At 36.0% G+C, this 22704-nt stretch overlaps 1 protein-coding gene across 2 annotated transcripts; it reads right to left on the bottom strand.

Annotated features, from left to right (window-relative positions):
- Positions 1 to 230: 230 nt before the first annotated feature.
- Positions 231 to 21255, bottom strand: mRpS23 (mitochondrial ribosomal protein S23). 2 transcript variants are annotated; one of them, XM_081771168.1, is made up of 3 exons: positions 21095 to 21254; positions 12319 to 12480; positions 231 to 961 (listed from the first exon to the last, which is right to left on the bottom strand). In XM_081771168.1, exons 1-3 carry the CDS (start codon positions 21136 to 21138, stop codon positions 631 to 633), a joined length of 537 nt encoding a protein of 178 aa, XP_081627294.1. In that variant the 5' UTR covers positions 21139 to 21254; the 3' UTR covers positions 231 to 630. The 2 variants fall into 2 exon arrangements, with proteins under 2 accessions (XP_081627294.1, XP_081627293.1); XM_081771167.1 differs by having other exon boundaries at positions 906 to 5095; positions 21095 to 21255.
- Between the last annotated feature and the right edge of the window lie 1449 nt (positions 21256 to 22704).

The raw sequence follows: 22704 nt of genomic DNA, 5'->3' as shown, positions 1-22704 counted from the left end.
TAGTTTTTGCGAAACTGTTTTTCTATTAAAAATATTGTCTCGATTTGGTCCAATAAGGTGCATAACGAAACTTAAACATTTGCTGCACGAAAATTCAATACCATAAAGCAACATTATAGAAAATGAGAAAACAATGAAGGAGAAAGAAAATGTTAATGGATTAATCTGGAATTATCCTCTGGATAAAGACATTACTAGCTGCATTCTCTTATAGCTAGTGCTCTCATGAAGTTCCTCGCTGTTAAGCACTACAATATCCTACCTTATGACGCCACAATAAACTTACAGACGTATCATACACAAGAGTAACGTATTTCTTGAAAATGCTGCCTATACGCATAATACTATTTTATAAATTAACAACTACGCTGCAAAACTAATATTTTTATTGACTTATTTTCTATATTATATTGAAAATGTTATAATACGTTGTAAAATTCAGCAACCTCAAATCTTATTCGTCCAACCGCCAATGTTTCCTTATAGCTCCAAATCTTACAGGAAATGTTTCTGAAAATAATCCAACTTCAAATTAAGTAAGAATTTTCATTTATTTTTTTTAAACTACTATTTACAAAATCATATACTTACAAGTGAATACTAACTAAACTAAACACATATATATGTCCATTATTCCTTAAATATATCTTTGATATTTACATTAATTTCAGTTTTTTCTTTCTCTTGTTGTGCTTCTTTAAAACTTGAAGCTATCGATTTCTTACTTTCGTCCTTTACATCTTCAGAAACTGGCTTTTCCCTCGTTAAGCGTCTTTCTTTTAACTGTTCCAATTCTGCACTATACATATCACACGCTGCTTGGAACACTTCATCTTCTGACCTGTTCGGATTTTCTTCTTTCGTCTTTCGATAGCTTTTCAGAAATCTCTCGGAATGAGGTATGAAATTTACATCGGAAAGATTTATAACACCAGGGGAGCCAAATTGCTTGTAAAATTTCCTACAAGAAAGAAAGAAAAAAAAGTGCATGATACTTAGTCAGAAATAAGCCATTCCAAAAATTTAAAACGTAAACTTCAGTAACTGACGATATTCTATTAAATACGGACACTAAAATATCTTATTGAATGTTTTCACAGTATATAATTTGAAATGAGTTTTAAAAGAACGCTTTGTTATATACGGTAATATTACTATAAAAACGATAGAAGATAATCTATCCATAAATATCTATTGAAGAAAAGCTAGGTCAAGAAAATAAATTGATTCTACATGAGTGAATTCGTCCTTTCATTGTATTTACAATGATGATTATTGACATACTAAAAATGTGATTCAATATTTTACTCAATGGCTGTTGAATTATTGAGTTATAGCCGAATATTTAGCACATCGCGTACATTTAGTGAACGTGTTCAGAGTTCGATTATCAAGGAATTCAGAAGTTTTAGGGCTGGATTTTGGTTTAAAAAATAAGAAACTTTAGTGTAGAAATATGTAAATAATGGCGATGGAAATGCTAAGTACTTAATCCAACTAACTATCATTTAACAAACACGCGGTCTAGCTGTTGGCTTTATTATTAAGCTAGTGATATTTTATGCTTTTAACATAGAAGAATGGTTAAATGTTTTATTTAATCGTACTTGTTTGTGCAGAGCATGGTATTACTAATCTAAGACCATGCTTACTTTTTCCTTGAAATATTTTTATCGCCTGAAATAAATATCAAAGAATGATTTAAGACTCGATTAAAAATGAAAGGTAGATAGGTAGTTTTATTTGAATATGATAATAAGTATTTGTTCGAAAGGAACCGTTCATCTTCATTTCTAGGAAAGGTACGTATATCAAACAGAGGACTACTTGCTCTCTCCTTCATTTCTTTGCATTTGGGTGTAAGAATAGGCTTAATAGGTCAATGGCACTTTATTGTAAAACAAAACTGTACCCTCAATCCAAGCAATAATAAGAGATACATTCGTAATCTTAGTACAATTGAATTTGTAATAGTTTAACGATGAGAGGAATTAATGGGATTCAAATTAATGCTTTCTTCATAAGAAAACTCACCAAATATCTTCCTTGCTTCCGTTATATATAATTGTGGTAGTAGTTATAACCATATATCACAGTACAACGAATAATCCTTTACTTCTAAACATAATACAATAAATTATAAATATCACACTCAAGGGTTCCCCATGGTTTGCCTTACAAGGAAATTCAATATTACAAGGGCTGGATAGGAAGTAGTGGCACTGAAATAATTCTTAAATGGCTTTATTAGCAGAGTAAATTCCATTTACACTGCTTTAGTGTAATCGTTAGCAATGTCTATGTTTCTTTATCTTTGCACGGGCTGCACTATGGCAGCAATGATAATGCCTCAAGGGGATGTTCGCGTACACCCACCGCCAGTTATGCAGATCTTACATTGTTAGCTCTGTGACACCTGCTGGATGTTGTTTCCTCGTGAGTGCGGAAAGTGATGTTGCAACCTGATGACGGGCTACATCAACGGTCTCCTCATGACGTATTGAATGGTGCAAGATTACCCCATGGATGTCACATGCTACACTGAACATCATCTTCACCACACTGAGTAGGACACAATTTTTTGGACGATGAAATCCAGAATGCTTCCACTTTTCAGATTGCCGCTTCAAGTATAGTTCATACAAGCGAGCCTAGTTGTATCCATAGTGATGATCCATTCAAGGAACTTGCTTACTCCTCTCTCGTAGCGGTGTAGAGAGTCCTGTGCAATAGGACACAGTTGCCAATTTTTTCCCTGGGAGTTAATGGAATATTACCGCGGTGAAATTTTGTGAAACGCAAGAATTACGTGCAAGGATGTGGAGTAGTTTTGTGGCATAAATCTACTTCTGCGGTTAACTCATGCGCAGTGCATCGACGATCCACTTCCAGCGAAGAAGAAAGGAGCCGAATTGTGTAGTTGTCAGTTCGGAATCGGAAGTAACACTGAAAGGCATCCCTGAGTTCCCAAAACGTATGCATCTTTCACCCCACTCTCTTGAAATCTCTGCCTCTACTTCGTAACGCTGCATACTGAATAAGACACAATTCTCACTTGCTTTCTTGCTCGTTTAACTTTCCATTATCACCTACAGAGTACCTGTGGCTATCTGACACACGCCCCTCACGTGACTGCAATACTACTACTTTTTACCCATTCTACGTATAAAGAATTGAGGGATCTACTGAGAGAGGGGGCTATCCCGCAAATATTGAAAAATTTAGTTTTTGCCATTTCTAGTCTTCTACTGTCATATGTCATCTTCATGTGAACCTCAATCATGTGGCATAGCTCCTTCGTTTTCTGCAGCAGATATTCTGAGTTCATGAATACGTCTTCAGCAGCATTTTGTGAGAGAAGGAGCTAAGCCACTTACCGATGATGTCTGCTATAGCAGTAGAAGAGGTACCAGCAGTTGAACAGTAATGGTACAGAGTAGTGTTGAAATATCCTGTGCTAGCTTTCATATCACTAAAATAACTGCTGTGAAATTTGATACAACACTAACAGGCATAGTCTTCTTCAAACGCACCTATTTTGAATAGAACTCCTTAAGAAGATGCCATTTCGTCACTCCAAAGTCAGAAGTCTCGTGGCTACATTTCTTGAAGAAATATCACTAGTCTATTTACATGGACGACCCATTCAGCCCTAAAGTTAAAAGATCTCATGACAATAATGCCTTAAACTCGTCCAGTTTTCCACGATGTTTACCAGAACTAATATGCACAGAAACAATGGACAGTGCTGCTATCTTTCTGTAGTTCATATGTAAACCTGTGAATGTAATTTACAGTAAGTCAAAAGTATTTAAGTCATGTTAAAACTCTTTGATGTACTATATTGATTTTTCCATATGGATATAATACAAACGATTATACCATGCATTTCATAATAAATGCTATTTACACTGAAATTGGAATTTTTCTTTTGTATAATTTACCTAACGATAAGTTAAAAAGTAAAAAATTGACCCTTTATTATACAAATTATGAGACAACACAATGCTTTGTAAAACTCAATTTATTTCAATTTCTTGTCGAAGTGGCATATATCCCTCTCTCAATAGATCCCTCAATTTGCAATTTAAATAATAATAGAAAAGTAATATATTTAGAAAACATCACATGAGACGGATTTTCCTCAACATGAAAAGAAAAGATTGGATAGTTTCAGAAACATTTTCCTGATCAATTTTAGAGATCAAATCATAAATGTTATTTACATCATCATCGTAATGTAACATGTATTGTATCCACATCTTCATAGCTTCACACAAGTAACTTTTCTCAAAATAAATAAATAAAATAAAAGTAACTAGATCAATTAACCCCACATGAAGATACTGTCTTGATGTGAACTCAATTCAATCATTTTATGCGGAGAATCTTTATGTCAACTTTGCCGGTCGATTACATCGATGGCTAAAGCCACTGCTACAGGTCTTTTCTCTTCCCACACTCTAATAATTAAGTATCTGGCAATGCCATTGTGTAACCTATCTTGTACTACTTACATTCTGCATTTACAAATATTTCTAAGCATTCTGGTACAGTAATGTGAAAACGGATCGGAACTACGAGCTAATAGGTTTCATTCCTCTTCCAAATGAAGATGTAGGAAACATCAAAGTAATAAAGGCCCATTTGACAACTGATAAATTTATTATTATGTACAATTAATTAGCTTTGAATTAATACACAACCTAAACTAATAATATGATTTACAAACACTTAAACTATCGCAACTACAGAATACTTAACGTTCGCATCATCCATGTCATTTTCCGTTTCAACATCCGAGTCACTCTCCATTTCAACATTTGACCCTAAAGATTCTGACTGACTGTTAGATTCACTGTTCTTTGACATGAACTGTTTATGCCGCGCGATAACTCTCTGTGTAAATTGTTCAACTTCTGCATCCAAGCTGTCAGATGCTGCTCGAAAGGCTTCCTCATCTTTCATATCAAGATGCTCTTCTTTTAACTTGTGATCCATCGGTATAAATCTTCCTAATTTCTCTGGGTCTGGTGGCAATTTGGAATCAGTATAATTTAATACGCCAAAACTACCAATAAATTTGTTGAAAATCCTGTAGAATTAAGAGCAGAAATCATATTCGAAATTCCCTCACAAAGGATCTATCAGTTCTACATTAAAGGCACATTCTCAGTTTTGATGTTAAACGAATACTCTGTTTCCTTCTATATAATAGCTATCCGTTTACACACTACACAAAATGCTGAACAGAGGTTTGTAACAGAGTACACACCAAACACGATGTGTATCTTAATTCTGAGTTATCTGAGCCAATTAAAACAATTAAGACAGTGAAGACAATGAATGAAACAACATATCATTAGATGCAAAAACACATTAAGCTTTTGTAGAGCACACCACAAATATTTCGTTTGTTTATCCTTACAGGTGTGGCACATACCAATTCTACAATCTAATTCCTCCCGTAAGTTTCGTATCATATGTTGGCATACGATAGCAACTACGATTCTTTGTTGAATTTCTGTACGTCATGTGCTATGTGGAGTTTGTATACCACACTTTTTTATTTAACACCAGAAAAAAATAAAGCTACAGATTAGATCAACTTATTTTGGTGATCAGGATAGAACAACAACTTAAATTTTATCACATTTTTACACGAGTGCCTTAAATTAATCTGGCACAATTTTATGAACTTATGCACAACCTGGAAAACTAATACTTATATATGCATGAATACATTACGAATCTGACACGTTGCGTCATCCAACTAATAGCTGAAGTCTTTACTATCATCCTGTAACTATGGTATTAACCATTACTGTCATTTATGAAGGTAGTTTGCACAAATAGTAATGGCCTCGGTAAAGACTTTAAGACAGAAGACACGCAGAAAACATTCACCTTTGTTGAATAATGCATGCTGCGTTCCAAAGCTGAATGCGCATTTTCTGTGCTTGTTGTGATGGTTTATCTTACCACACAAATAAAATATTGCCTCATCACTGGAAACCAGACCTATCGGCATCTACATGGTGCTTATACGCAACATACAAACTGTTACGTACGTGATCTTTAGAACTCGAAAAGAAGCTGTAGTCTGTAAGTTTCCACACGAAGAAGCCGAAGTAGAATGCGAGGCACACTTGAATAACATAACTATAATTCCTTATCCGACCTCCATGTAGATATCTGCAGGCTTCTTACGAAGGTTTCTCGATCACAATCAACAGTTTCCAGATGACCTGTTTGTTTAGTAGCATGAAGACCACCAGTCTGAGAGAATTTCCTTTATTACTCACGAATATTTTTGTCTAGATATGCCTTTTTCTTGTCCTTGTCACGAAAATTTCGGTGCACTGTAACCATAAACTGACTTCTAGCAAATTCAAGTAAGCAAAATGCTTTTTGTTCACCTACACTCCTAGTCCCGAAGAAAATATGTCACTACGGTGTGATGTATTGCACTTTTGTTCTACAAAAGCTTAAGTTTTTGGATCTAATAATAATGTTTTCCCCTGTTGGTTCGTTTTAGTTCTTTTCTAGTACGGAAATCCTATGTTGTACAAATAATCGTTTCATCCTTATGATACTGAATTGTAGACTCTGTCAGAGACGCTGCGTTTCCCCAGTACCATACAGTATAGTACACGTTACACGTGTATCAGATAGATATCTACATGGTAGAGAGAATTTGGGTCCCTGCTATCATCATGCTCCTGAAAATGCATCCGTTTTAGATTTCCGACGAGGACTATAGCTAGTTTTTTTTTTTTTTTTTTTTTTTTTTTTTTAAGTGTATGTGCTAACATTTCAGTATCTGACATATATCGCATTCCATTGTAATCTGCATCATTTCTCGATAGACACAACACAACACAAGGCCAAAAGCAGCAGAACTAGTAACAATCTCCCCGAGACATCATTGCTAAAGATTGGGAATATGTGATCAAAGAGAATCCATCACCGCAACATGAAATAGCAGTGCGTGTTCGACGGTCACCAACAACAGTTAATCGGATCAACCCACAATAGGTAGGTCTGAAAACGACAACTCCAGATCCATGCTCTAACATCAACGTACATCGACAAAGGAAGAGTGTTATACAAACTTTGTATGAGCTCTATCTAGGATGATAAATAGCGTTATACCATTACCCTAGACAAAGTGTCGGTTCATTTTATCATAGCAAAGCACGTGCGTGTAATTTACTGCGGCTCCTTATACGCAGTGGCATCTAATGTAAAGATAAACGCTACTTACTATACAAAGCACGTTTTAGATTCCGTATACTATCAACATGTCACTATTTCTAACGGCAGTGAGAGCGCCGAAATCTACATCAACCAACATAAAGGCAACAATTACAACATCGAAACAACTGCTCTACATCGCTCGTCCCATTTAGACACATCCCTACTAAATCGAAGATGCACACCATGGACCTTTATGCCTTTGGTCTATTAAAATGGAACATCACAAACGTCAAGCCACAACACTTGAAGGACTGGAAAGCATGCGAGGACGAGTGGGCTAAACTGGATCAGATGTGCGGAGTAGGAGCTTTCTGGAATGGATGCTCCGATGTTATGCAATTGTTCATCGCCAAGGCCATCATATTGAACGTGATCGGTGATGGAAATAGTTTTGCAACTTATTGCACGGGAGTGCAATTCACTACCATAAGGATGAAAAGACTTTCTGAATATGCTTAACATCTACAAACTTTTTTTTTTTTTAATGGTGTTGATGCCACGAAAATGTCGATTTTATGAAATTATATTTGATAATAGTCCTTCGTAAGTTTGGCAGAATTATTTTTCTTCATACCACTATTGTAGATGGAAATTTCGAATAGTTATGTCAATCCATTGTAGAAAGAACACTAATACAGATAGCAAAACCAATGCAGATACCTTAATTTAAAATTAATTTTGTTGTAAATCGTAAAAGATCAGACTTAAGAAAAAATACACTATGAATAAATATATAATTAATATTGTCTGATTAACCCAGATATGCCTACCGTCCTTTTAAAAGGACACTCTGCAATACTGACTTTAAGGCGTCCTCGTCTATGCTCTATCAATCCAATGTGCTTTCTACTGGCCCTTTTTAAAGCACACCCCCTCCCGGTGAAACTGGAAGTGGGGATCATCTTTTTTGCCTTTTTTTCGTCATAAGGCAGTAATATGAGCTAAAATAAAAAAGATTAAAACAATTAATAGTAGAAATTTTTTCAGGCATAACTGGGTTAAAAAGGATAATACGCGAAGTGAATGAATTAAAGAACTGATACAATGAGAAGTCTGTCAATTTTATTTTTAGATTAACATGCCACGATTATGCATCGAGGCTATGAGTGATGATGATATAACGAATGAAATGGTGGAATGAAGACAGTGGGAGAAAACGAGAGAACTAACATCCATGGTGTCTGTCCAGCACAAAGCTCACTTAGAGAGGGCATGGATCGAACCAGGGACACTACGCAGTGGAAGTGTACACTTTACCATAGCAACCGTGAAGATACCGTGATCCTAGAAGTCTGTCAAGAATAAGGAGGTGGACATATATGTAATGTGATAGTTTTACACCATAATCTTCATTTAAAATATACTTATTTTCTGTGTAGTGTGTTATCCTTATACCTTCCCAATAGCTCCCTTTGCTCGGGGTTGAAGTTGGTCAAAGATAAGGAAAAATGAAATCTTTAAGTTTTACGTCCCACGGTTATGCCGGTTAGGCTAAAGGAGACGATGATTATGAGAAATGAATGAAATGGTAGGATGAAGAAAATGGGAGGAAACGGAAGAACCCCGAGAAAACCCACGAGCACGGTGTTTGTCTACCACAAAGTCTACACGGCGCGAGCTGGGATCGAAGCAGAGACCCCAAGTACCGGAGGTGAACGCTCTACCACTGAGCCACCGCGGTCCCTCAAAGGCAAGGAATACAAAAGGTAACTTCAACTTAGAAATTTGCGCATATACATACTATCATTCAATAAATTTTATAATGACTTGTAAAAATTACTCGATTTTGATTAATATTTTATGCTTCCTAATCATCTTCATTACTTCGGGTTGAAATTGGTTAAGAATCTAATCTTCATAAACATTGATCAACGATTATTTTTGTGAACTTTTCCGATTTACATTAACTACCGGCATAGTTTGTTTTCCTTTTTGTTCAGAAGGAAACCTTAGCCAGAAATCCCAATGTTTGACACTCGCAGAATCTGGGGTAGAGCAAAAGAGAAGAGGCAACACACATTTGAGCGTTACATGTGCACAATGGTTCTGCTTGCTTAGCAAGCACGAAGTCCTTTTTGTCGGAGGAGAATGTTACCGCGAAAGCGTTCAGATAGCTACTGCAAGTGCAGGCACTTATTTACATTATGAACAGGGATGCAGGGCTTCATGGCGTTCCCTAGGACTACGTCACTGGTCTATATAAAGAAAATATAACATACGAAGATGGAATCAAAGAATACTATTAGTGAAATACAAATTATTACCAATGTATTCTTCTTCATTAAGTAAATTGAAAGTAAGTAAGATTTTGAAAGTAAATTGCTGATTTCCGATAAAGAATTTTGGAAATCAAATTTTAAGACATGAAGTATCTGAAATTGATTAGTTCCAACACAGAATGAAAACTGGGAGGGCATTCAGTGTGAAAACCAGAACTGGGAGACTTTTAAAACACGGGAACTGTCGGAGTTAGAGATTGATGAATGACTTCCCTTACTTGTTTGCTTACATTGATGAGTACTGACGAAAGGATTTTAAGTAAGCAATGTAATGCACGAATCAACAGGATACAAGTTGGGAGCTTTTAATGAGTTGCATGTGTTTGTACACAAAGGACTTGTTTTCCTGCTTTCAAAATACCGGCGTCCACCAGCTTGGAGAATAACTGCATGTTTGTAAATAAGACAGCACACAGAGAAAAAAGATTCAGGCTTGTCGATGCTTGGAATCGGCACCGACAAGTATACAGAAGTCATTTCTTAATTCTTTCTCACTTGTTGTCTGCGCGTTATGATATAAAATGAACGTCGAAGGCTTAGCTATTTTGAATGTGCCTGTGGTGTGGGACAAGAAAAACAAATACCATTATTATAGAACGTAATTGACAAATGTTGGAAAGAGATAAGTGTGGAACTGAAGGAGAAAGGTGAGTAAATATTCATTACAATTTACTATACTATTACTATGTTTATTATTCTTATTATTATAGTTTCCCTTTTGCTTTAGATGGATTGTATCCATTATAATGGAGAAGGTTGTTTGAAATCTAAGTTAAATGTTATTGGCAAGTTTAACATTACGCCAATCCTGCAGATGTCTGTTTTCGAACCTAAAGTTCATACTAGGTTTACAGGTTAATGATACAGATTTTGTATGGACGAAGCACATCAAAAGTATTTTATTCAAAACAATGGCCATCGCTAGCTATATATTTCCCCCATTTTTCAAATAATTTGCAGATACCGTCCCAATAGAACTTTGCTTGTTCGGAGGCAAACCATTCAAAGACCCTCTTTTCCACTTCTTCGTACATTCTGAATTGATTAGAAAATACATGTGTCATCGGTCGAAAAAAACAAAATGTTAATGTGAAGCTGCAAAGTATCTAACTGGTTTTGAAGTGTGTGATGATGTACTATCATGAAGCAAATTTGCTTTACCATGTCTTCTGGCCCACTGTGGTCATTTTACGATCAAAGCGTGGTTCAAATTGATTATTTGTGATCGGTGATGATCACTATTAACGGCTAAAATACACCATCCCACCATACAGTGGCTCTGAAGAACCTTCCACAGACCTTCAGTATTTGTTGGCATCTACAGTATTTATGGGCTGTCCTGTCAACCTCATCTTACAAGAGTTCGATGGGTAACAAATGTGGTGCCTATTCCATTTGTTGGTGATGTGTCTTCTTCGCATTGCAGATAATTACTGCATAGCTTGGAAGAATGTTCGGGAGGTAATCCTGTCGTAGTACTAAGTTACTGCCCCAAATCCACGTTATTAATGGTATTTCACTTAAACGTTGTGAAACACATTTTTGTCCATTATTCCATTAATTCGAGTAGTCTGTAAAACATCCCCAAACAGTAATGCCTACCTTTTCCATGCCTTGCGGGATGAAATGAAATCTTTGAGTTTTACGTCCCACGTTTATGCCGGTTAGGCTAAAGGAGACGGTGATAATGAGAGATGAGTGAAATGGTGGAATGAAGAAAGTGGGAGGAAACGGGAGTACCCCGAGAAAACCCACGAGCACGGTGTTTGTCCACCACAAAGTTCACTTGGCGGGGGCTGGGATCGAACCCGGGACCCCAAGCACCAGAGGTAAACGCTCTACCACTGAGCCACCGTGCCCCCCGCCTTGCGGGATGAAAGTGTTCTTCGGAAGGATAATATATTTCATAAGCATACGGCGCATTTACTGGAATATAAGTGCCCCCTTAAAATTTGAGTCCATGTTTTGAGAATCGATTTATTATGCATATATAAGTACCCCTACAGGAAATTCAAGTAAATACTAAACCAACGGCTCGTCATTGCCGGAAAACCAATTACTTGTTAAAAGAATATTTTTAGGTAAGAGTTTTCAGAATGGATAATTCTAAACATATCCATTATGAAAAATATACTTTAACTTACATGCAGTGCTCTGAACTGAAAAATTAAACAATCGATAATAAACTTGACGTTGTTAAAATTATAAAAATCACTGTTACTGTTTCCATTTCCCTTCCTTATTCTGCGACAGAAAAATCAACAATGGCAATACACTGCGATTTAACAATGGCGTTACGTCCCACCACTCATCCCCCATCTTCCCCCTTTTTGTCAATTCTATTGATTAATATACATTTCGTCCTAAAACACATTATACAATTATAAGAGCCTCCCAAGAATTCTAGTTCTATATTTTGACAAAAAGCCAGCTGATTTGAGTTGATTTTGAGTTTAACGTCCCTTTCAGCAGCGAGCCTATATGAGAAGGGACCTACTGATTAATATGGAATCCGAACCACATGAGCTCCCGCCGGGAATCTAACCCGGGTCCCCCACGCCAAAGGCGCGTGCGCTAACCGCTTAGCCACGAAGGAGTTCGGAAAAAAAAATAAAAAGAAAGCGCCTATATTCGAGAACGGAGGAAATACGATAAATTATATTATTATTTCATATTTCTCACGCTGCCACAAAGAAAATGAACAGAAGTTGTATGGATTACTGCCGCAAAAACGCTAACGCAGGTTAATCTCTGATAACATTAATATTTCTATACTTACGCTCTAATAGTATCTTCAGGATAAAACACTTTAGGAATTGGAGTATCAGGAACTGCTCGATCAAAGCGTGGCTCATATTTCGGTGGAAATGCTTTATAAATCTCGTACCACATTGGCTTCTCTTCTTCTTTTATTGCCCCAGAGCGAAGTAGTCCAGTCACTCTGAAAATCATAATTAAAAGAAAAAAAAATAATAAATAATTTTTCATAGAAGTCACAATGAACACAGACATTACATAGCTTTTTCGTGAATGCATGAGAAAATTTTTTTAGCCTGCAAGTTTGCATTAAAAAAAAAAAAAAAAATGTTACATTATCTGATAACGGAAACTCAACACTGAGAGTAATTTCTATTCGGAAATTCTAGCCCAGGGAGTCTTTTATGGTTGCAAAGGGCCTATCTGGTTTGTCATAAGGACCAGAATATGTCAAGTGATCAGGTCAAAAGTCACGTTGCGTGCTAAATTGAGTCTGGAGATTCCAAATCCAGATGTGAGATATTTCAAGCACGTAACCTCCGCGTGGTGCACCCTGGGTAATTCAAAGATGATGCATATACTTTATCATTATTATTGATTTTACTCAAACAATTTGACTTTTGACAATGTTCTATCCATATTTACCTTGCGTGCTATATACATCGTTTCTAAGCTCTTCATTATGTCTTTGTAATATGCTTTCAATTAGCCATCTCTTTATTATAGTTTTTGAGATATGTGGAAGAATTCATTTTTTCATTGATTTTAAACTGATTTCAATGTTCATGTTTCATGAGTTTTTATTATGTTCCGTTCATTTTTTTTTTTTTTTTTTTTTTTTTTTTAATGTAGAATCTACATAGCCTCTTCTACATTTCAGCCATCTTTCAGCCTCTTCTATATTTCAGCCATGTTTGTTGTGGTTTTTGAGATAAGTGAAGGAATTATCTGTTTTTCATTGATTTTCCATTGATTTTTTTTTCTATATTCCATCCATTTTAGGAGAATTTGTTTCTGGAATATAGATAGTCTCTTTTACATTTAAACTGAATTTGAGCCATCTACCCCAAAGTCTCTTCATATCATTGCAACCATATCGTTAAAATGGTGGTTCCTTATTCCCGAATTTTGTAATCCAAGATGCAACAAGAAACCATACATTATGTGATATCGAAATACATCAATATTTCAAGTAGTGTTTTGAAATAAGTTAAAAGTTGTGATTGATGTAAACGAAGTATAATAATGTTTATTATTATTATTATTATTATTTATGAACAGGAATTTACCATTAATGTGAATCATCGAATCAACGTAAAAACCGTCTTAACAGACACTACCGAGGATGATAACAAGCAGTTGTTGGAACTTATATGAATAAGTTAGTAATGTATGTGCTTAAGTTAGATCAGTATCTTATTATTGATAATCTTCAAATACTTCATTCCACACAATATCATACAATGCATGTAAACAAGACATAGGTGGTTCGGAAAACTGAAAGTAATGTAATTTCCGTACTATGCGAGTGCTGTTTACAATTTAATACTGAACAACTCGTTAGCCTCTGCGTCAATATCATGTGGTGATACGCAGTTTAGTTCTCTAGTGTTTAATTTATGAGAAAAAGGAACAATAGAATTCAGTTCTGGTTTATGGAACGAAACAACAGCTTTAAAATAAGGCCGGTACACAGTATTACCGAACAGATTTTTTCAGAGCTTTTTCTAGTTTTGTTTATTGTAGCACTATTTACATATTTAAATGAAAAATTGAACCAATCTCTTGGAGTTAACTGTATATTCTAATTTACTCCTAAAAAACCTCCCTCTTGCTGCTACACAATTTGTTAAAGGCAGCAGCCACTGTTACACGACTAAAAGATAGTTGATAATGTAGGCTATAAGTTATATTTTGATATGGTGAGCGAAATTTAAATAAGTCAATAAGTACTGAAATAATTTTCTATTTCTTTTCAGGTTTGCTTTGTCTGTGGTAGCATTATCACATCAGTCCGCTTTGTGCTGTTGCGAAGTAATGATGGTCGCGCCACACCAAAGAATAGCGTTCTGTCATCCGTTTTTTGGGTCTGAAGGTGTATCCGGAGTGGAAATTCATAAAGACTTTCACCACAATCGGAGGCAATGTGTTACCCACAGCGAAGTATTTACAAGTTCAAAAGTGGTCGATCAAACGTGAAGAATGAGGAAAGAGCAGCAACAGCAACAACTGATTGAACATTATTGAACGAGTCCGTGCCTTGAGTCTGAATAACAAACGAATGACTGTTGATAAAGTATCAACCTATATACAGATTAGTCATTGTTGTGCATATGGCATCATGCATAACAAGTTCAACTTTCTCAAAGTATGCGCGATATGGGTTCCAAAACAATTCGATGAAGAGCACAAGCGAAACCGTGTGAGAATCAGTCACTCTACTGGACCGTTATGCTAATGAAGGTGAAGCGTTTCTCAGGCGAATCATCACTGGAAATGAAATGTGTATTAATCACTTTGAGTTGAGTTGAGTTGATTTTGATCAGAGAGAAAACGCCTAACCATGGAATGGAAGCACTCGGATCTCCCGTCAAGAAATTCAAGAGTCAACATTCTGCAGGGAAAGCGAAGCTCACAGTGTTTTGAGACTTACAATGGCCAATCCTGGAACATTACCTGGAAAAGAGGTCAACAATAAACAGTAAAAGGTAAAAGGTATGTTGGTACGTAAGTTGAAGTCTGCAATTCGTAATAAACGCAGAGATTAATTGTCGAAAGGCGTTCTTGTGCTACATTACAATGCGCGTCCACATACTGCCGCCCATACCACTCAAACTCTTCAGACGCTGTTTCGAGGTGATGAAGCATCTGCATACAGTTCCGATCTCTCCCCGTCGGATTACCATTTGTTTGGTCCACTTAAAGATACTCTCAGAGGGCGTCGATTTAGCTCCGATCAACAGGTGAAGGAAGCTGCGCAACCAAAAACCTTATTTGCAGAGGGTATCGGATAGCTTGTGCAACGGTGGACCAGGTGCACTGAAAAGCAGGGTGACTATGTTGAAAAATAATATGTATAAAAACACTGTATTCTTGTGGTAATAAATAATAAAAATTGATTTTAGATACTTATTGACTTCCCTTCATATTATGGACAATAAATATAGGAAAGAATATCACAGGAATAAAAATGCTTTTACCAAGTTTTAAGTCTGTTTTTGTACTGATATTTCATTCACATTCATCTATTTACTTATTAGTTAAGTTAGGAAAATGGGTTAGGAAAGTTTACGTATTACTCATAGTTTTCAATTGTACCAAAAAAAAAAAAAACCTAAATTTCTGCGAAAGGAAGCTAAGTAATTTTCTTAACATAGCATCGTGATGATTTTTGAAATATTTGTCTAGATTACTTTTGTCTTGTTAAGATAGTATGGATATAAGATGATCCGTACGTATGCCTTTCTAGCTGTCTTTGATTTATGTACATTTATAAATATTGAAAACAGTGCGTTTGCATTTATTCAAATAATTTTTAGAGTCCTGAAACATTTTTCTTTCTTTTTAAAACTGCTTTTAATGTGTATTTATATTGGTCTTGTCATACCTATATAGATTCCGTTTAAGCCTGTATTCACGAAAAGATGGGTCACAGGGGTTCAAGCCCAGGGCCGCATATTTAAAAAAAAAAAAAAAAAAATGCGATTGAAGTACGATATGCGAAAAAGAGGCTGGTCACTACAAAAAAAAAAAAAAAAAAAATTCTGGTACCACAACGCGACCGAGTTCTCTTGTTTTGCATACACATAACACAATATGAACAAATTCGGGGTGTGAAAAGAGGGGAAGTTACTCCAAAATTTTCTTGAGTTCATGGTGCGCAAAATCCCTAAACACGCACTCTTTTATCTTTTGTTAAAACACCTGCTAATCCTTTGGTTCCGTTGCATTCACATGTTGATTCATAAATGACTGCTTGCATATCTGTATCTTGAAACTAACTTTTTATTCCGTCAATTATTTCCCTAATTAATACAAGGCTTCATGATCATTTTTAAGTTTATCATTAATTACATCGAAGGAAGATTTAGACACGAAAATGAAACACGTTTTTGAGATGGGTAAAATTAAAGACAAAAACCACGACATGCTACAAAAATGGCACATAAAATAAAAACTAGTAATCTACAAAAGATAAAAGAGAACACAAACAGATTCCGAAACAAAAAAAGAGGAAAATACATAGCACTTCCACCATTTTCTAGAATAACTATTACGTTAAAGAAGATCACTGTTTCGACAATTTAAACCTTTTTTGAAATGGAAAGAAGACCGTTTCTATTTTCTTCTATTTCTTTTTCACCAAACCCCACATTTGAATAGTTACAAATCTTACGCAACTTGCACTTTCCTACATTTCAAAATAACTGGGCAAAATAATAATAATAATGTAAATAAAAATAAAAAAAAGTTTATGGCCAACACAAACTTCCATTGTAACGTGGCAAACTAACGAATCTTCTTCTGTGACCTAGCACAGTGCAGATTAAATATGGGCGCCACCTTTGAGAAAATTTACAGGTAAAATCTGCTAATTCACAAAGGAAGAATGATATTTAACTAACTTATTATTGTGGGCAACTAACATGTCACTCATATATCATATAAACTTGATTTTGTATTTACAAGCGTAGAAATGAAACGAAATTTCAATTTAAAGTCTCATGAGTATGCCCTTTAGGCTGACTAATAAAAGTGAATTATTGTAAAATTAACCTGTTTGTGCTCTCCCACCATGAATCGATCCCGGGATTACGTGCACCGAAGGCACACGTGCTACCACAAGACCAGCGAGAAGGTCTACATAAAATGCACGATTATTAATGTATGCCGGTTAAATGCGAGTATGCCGGTTAAAATACGTTAGTATATATGAAAGAAGACTAGTACTAGATAACATATCTGTACTGCTGTATTTTTCGTCTACAAATGTAACGTTAGTAGTGCAAAACCATTACAAGTGCTAAAGGAACTCGTATAACAGCCAAACCCACATGAAGGTACTTGCAAATGCAAAATGCAAGCACTAACCTACATTAACTTAACTCTTAAGTACTCCGGTGTTAAAAAAAATTAAAGTTACATTCCGTTGGAGTCTGATAGATCCCAACTGTTTTCTTTGTGAGTGCTGACTTTATAACATGATTTTTCTGATTCCACAACTAAGTCGGTGTTGTTCTGTTTCTTTCCTCTACTACAAAGTTACCAGTGTAATATTAAGAAAGATGAGGCACGACAAGATTTTTTTTTTCTCACGAAGACAATGAATGTATTTTTCCTCGCTCTTTTGCTATTTTCATGTCAAGATATGAAATGTAAAACTACACTCAAAATACTGTTACTGCCTTCTATATTATTACTGTCATGCATTTCCTCAAGACAAAATCGCCACTAATGACTGAGTCGCCACCATTCTCTTTCATTTGACCTTCACTTACATCGCTTTCAATTTCTTCGTTTCTTTCCTCTTCCAACTGTCTTCAAGGCTGAATATTCTCCTTATATCTAGTCTTTGTTTTGGCGTTTTCAAATAAATCTTAATCTCATACACAGTCCGACAGATACTTGTATTGTGTCATATATTTTTATGAAAAGGTGCAATTTGATTCTCATCTGAAAATGATCTAGCACCAGAATGTAACGTACACTCTGCGGCAAATGGCATCCGTTAAGTCTCGTTTTGAGAGTTCCACGCATAAAACACAAATTTTATAAAAATAAAATCTAACGACGTTCAATACAAAATACTAACGTTTATACTCTGGTGGGGTATCTCAGACCCCAAGCAAGTCATATTGTGAAAAGTCACGGTACCTATTTTTGTTTCTATTTATACAATGATAGCTTATGCTAAGCTATAAGGGTAGATAAAAAACCAGCGCCAAAGGGATAAGTATCTCGACCCCAGCGGGTAGAGGTCGCGTACCGTGCGGTGTCAGATGGCCGGCATTGCCAGATTTGGTGCAAAGCTAAGTGGTCGGGGCTGAGGTAATTTCCTTGGTTCTTTCTGGAATAATCAAAGGATGGCCTTTTGACATCAAAATATTGTCCCATTTCAAGCACATCCCACTACATTCATAGAGTAAATCTTAACCATGTTTGGTTAAGAAGTAAGTTCGGTTTCATCTGCTTCCGCTTTACATTCATGTATTTCCTTTCAATATTGCAGCATACACGTCCTAGGTTAGTTAATAAGACAAGTGGATTTGACACATTATGCTCTATTGCCAGTTTACCTGATATCGCATCAATGCGCAAATTCATATTGCCCACAATATAATTTCGGTCCTCTTCCTAATTATTCGCTGTGCAGTGGTGGCGTTTATTACCTTTTCTGTTAGTCTCATGTTGACATTTCGTCTGATTCTCCTCATTTCTCCATAACTTTGACGGGGGGGCCGCCAACTGCGGCAGTTAATGGCCCAAAGAGAATTTAAAAACTGGCGTCCATATTCTTTATCTACACGCCTAGCACTAGATAAATGAATAAGTTTATGAAGCCCTCCATAAATTATAGGGTTTAATTTCCGATAAGCCCTGCAAGTTCAAACCTATGCACTAAGTAAGTGAGAGAAATCTAACCTATTCGTAAATAATTGTCATGTTGAAAAGCTTGCGACTCTTAACGGAATAAATGGGAATTACAGTAATAGCGGTGTATAACAAAAACAAAAGGAACTAGTTCTTTTATTCTTACACTGCATTTAAATTACATTATTTTAAGGTCATATCTCTAATGCATTCTTTACAAAATGCATTTTCATATCTGAAAACTTGTCTAACGTATCCCTGGTTCCATCGAATTTTTCCACATAGACCTACCTGCATTGTGATTATTCTTTGCAGAACATAGATATTCATAATTAACCAATTACTGGTTTACTGTTCACATAGCCTACTCCAAATTTGGTTAACTTAGGGACCAAGTTAACAAACAAGTTTACTTCAAATATGTAACTTTTACCAAAAGGAAAATAACAAGACAGAGGTATAACGTAAACAACCAAACATCTACGCAATTTAATTTAAGATCGCAGTAATTGAGCACCAGATGGCTCTGCCAGTTTCATTTACGAGATTAAATATTACACGAATTTTTATATTTCAGCGCTCGATCGCTGAGTTTGCTACTTTATCTCCTTATAAGGAAAACAATTAAACTAAAGCTAAGCTCCGCAAAACCGAAATTCCTGAAATAACGAATAATTTTAAAAGGTTGCCAGAGCCATCTGGTGCTCGACTGCTGCGATCCCTTTGTAACCCGCGTAGATGTTTAGCTGTTTACGTTACCCTCTGTCTTGTTATTTTCCCTATGCTTTTACACAACTTTCAGAAAAAAAGTGTTATGTTAAGGCAGTGCGAGTGTACAAAGTCTTCATCGAAGTTTCACAAAACTATACCATACAGAAGAATGCATTTTGTGCCCAAGTGTTTTTCCACTAACCTTGTTTACGGGTATACCCAACGTCGGCAACGCGCCTCTCCCTACTGATGCAACCCCTCGAGCCCTCCAAACCTGAATCAGACAGCATTCGTGCTTTTTATAGGCCACGTCACTGGCGCAAATTCCGGGGGATGAGGGGACGTCCCCTCCAATCTTGGAACTGGGGGGATTGTCCCCCGAATAATACTATTTGAAATGCCTCTTTTTTGTGAGGAGAAATGTGTTGATTTGTGTCCAATTGCCACAAAGGAAATAGGAAAGGAAGATAAAATTTATGCACCCTACTCCAGAATAAGCCTCAAATCTGCCCGCTTCCCAACGTTGAAGACAATTCTGCTTCTCTGATCCTCTCTATATATTTAGTGATGTTCAAATATTTATGAAGTACAAAAACAAGGCTGTGGAGGATCAGGGGAGCAGAATGTCTACAACATTTGGAGACAGGCAGATTTGAGGCTTATTTTGGATGGGAATTTCAATTTCATCTCACTTCCCTGTGTAGCAATCGGACACAATAGTCACACTTCTCTATAAAAAGGACATTTGAAAAAGGAAATATTAGGGGATAGTCCCCCAGTTCCAAGACTGAAAGGGACATGCCCCCCTCAACCCCCGCGATTTGCGCAAGTGATGGTTTCCTTACTGTAGGATGATTATGGGAACGGCCTTATCCGATGTTGAAAACAGATTTGCGCCGCTGGGCCACGTAGCACAAGTTGGTTTGTGGAATTAAATTCGTGGTTTACGCACTACAAAATTTACGTCATACGTGTACACGCTATACTCAGTCCTCCTCAAGTCAATTTACACCCAATAATACAACTTCTCCCTTAAGAAACACTTTCTTAGTAAGAGACCATTTCCTGCTAAGAGAAGTGTATGAAATGAATACAAGGACGGGAATCCACAATCTCATTCTGGAAGTCCATTTACATAATACTGTGGTGGAATGTTTATACTGCTGGCTGGAAACGAGAAGGTGTATTGTTTTGGTTATTTCTGAATAGTGTGGTTTGCAACGCTTAATAGTTGGAAAATACTAATTTTGCAAAGTACCGGTAGTACAATACACACGAATACGTATTTAACGAAGAGCAAAGAAACCATGAAAATAAGAAATATTTGTGATTAACAGTTAAGGATGAAAGACAAAAATTAAAGAGGAGTAATTCTATGTAAGGTGTATTAAAATAAAAACGAATTGCAATACAACGTTGAAACAGGTTTATATGAGTCTACTCTGGAGCCATCATCTGCGGAAGATTAGCCAAAAAAAAATGGCTTACGAACATACCTAGAATAAATAGTACCGATTTTCTCTAATCTACTTCCTGCCATATTTCTTCATAAATAATAAACTGTAAACAGCCGATCAGAACACAGCATCAGTGCAAAATACCACGCTAGACGCTACATACGTTGTCTTTTGTTTTTCCACTTTCTTCCACAGTTGCCAGAAGAGAAACTCGCGATTATGCCAACTATGAACTAAATTACGCTAGATTATTTTCTTCGTATTATGCTATTTTTTTCAAATAATGTTTGAATTTGCATCAATAATATCTTCAATAAAGTTGTCCGTATTGGAAAGTTTGATCATTTCAGAGGCCTTTCTCCTGAAGGTTTGACTTTCAATACTCAGGAAATGAAAATAGTACCATTATTCTATGGTAGTACTGAGGAAGCATTGGTAACTAATGTTCGGAATAGGATATAAGATTATGTCGCGCCACCATTGCTTCCGAATGCTATTGTGAATGCGAATGTAAATTGCGAATTCATGTGCCTCTACTACATCCGAAGTTTTGCGAATGCGAATCAAGTTGCAATGTCTCTTTCAAGCCTTCAATGTGAAACATTTTTTCTTGATAATTCGTATCTTAAAGTCTTGAGAGCCTAAATAATAATGATAATATCTATTAATTTCCATTGTGTGCAACATAGTGTGAATGTCGCTCCTGTTATTATTATGCTTCCGTGGTAACCGCTCCTATTTTCACTTCAAAATAAAATAACTAAATAAAATTAGAGATTACAGAATCAACCTTCTTTTACATAAATTAAATATAACTTTCTTACAAGGCTGTCTATATTCTTTATTATAAGTTAACGAGAAATATTACAGTTTCGGAAGTATGTCACTTCCTTCTTCAGACTACTATTCCAACTGAAATCATAGATAACCTTGTATTAAAGAATATAGACAGCCTTGTAAGAAAGTTATGTTTAATTTATGTTTAATATGGACACAAGGCCTTTTTATAAAAACAACCTTCTTTCTAAGAAAATTTTCTCTACGACTAAAGAAACCTGTTTGTACTATTTGTCAATAATTACTTGTATTCGTAAAATCATTATTTGAGGAACAAAAATGAAATATAAATTGAAAAAAGTTGCGGTTCGTGTATTAATTAAATCTTCATATTTTAAAGACAAAACAAAGAAAAATATATATACCTTCCACTTTCTTTGCTTACATCTGCCCATAATTTGTTCACGATGTGTCGTGTGTGGCAATATGGATGAGCTTGGTTCCACAATGTAACTTCAACATCTATTTCCATCTTTATTTTTTAATTTTTATTTTATTTTATTTATTTTTTTTTATCTCCGTACCACGCAACGTCGTCTGCTTTCACGCAAAATAAACTTTCTTCTCTCACGCAGCGCTCAATTCCTCTGCAGAAGACTCTGCATTCGCACGATTTGGGACGAACAATTCCAGCAGGTTGGGATCGTTTGCATTCGCATCTTTTCGTCGGCTTTCGCAACTCGCAGGTTGAAACTAGTCGAGGCACTCCAATTTATTTACACGTGCTGGGAAATTCGCATTCGCATTCGCAATCACATTCGGAAGCAATAGAGGCGTGGCCTTATGGCAAAAAGCAGAAATCAATCAGATGA

This window comes from Thermobia domestica, chromosome 9 (assembly GCF_964235325.1).
Source record: "Thermobia domestica chromosome 9, izTheDome1.hap1.1, whole genome shotgun sequence".
Lineage (NCBI taxonomy): Eukaryota > Metazoa > Arthropoda > Insecta > Zygentoma > Lepismatidae > Thermobia > Thermobia domestica.
This window is presented reverse-complemented; position numbering and strand designations above follow the sequence as displayed.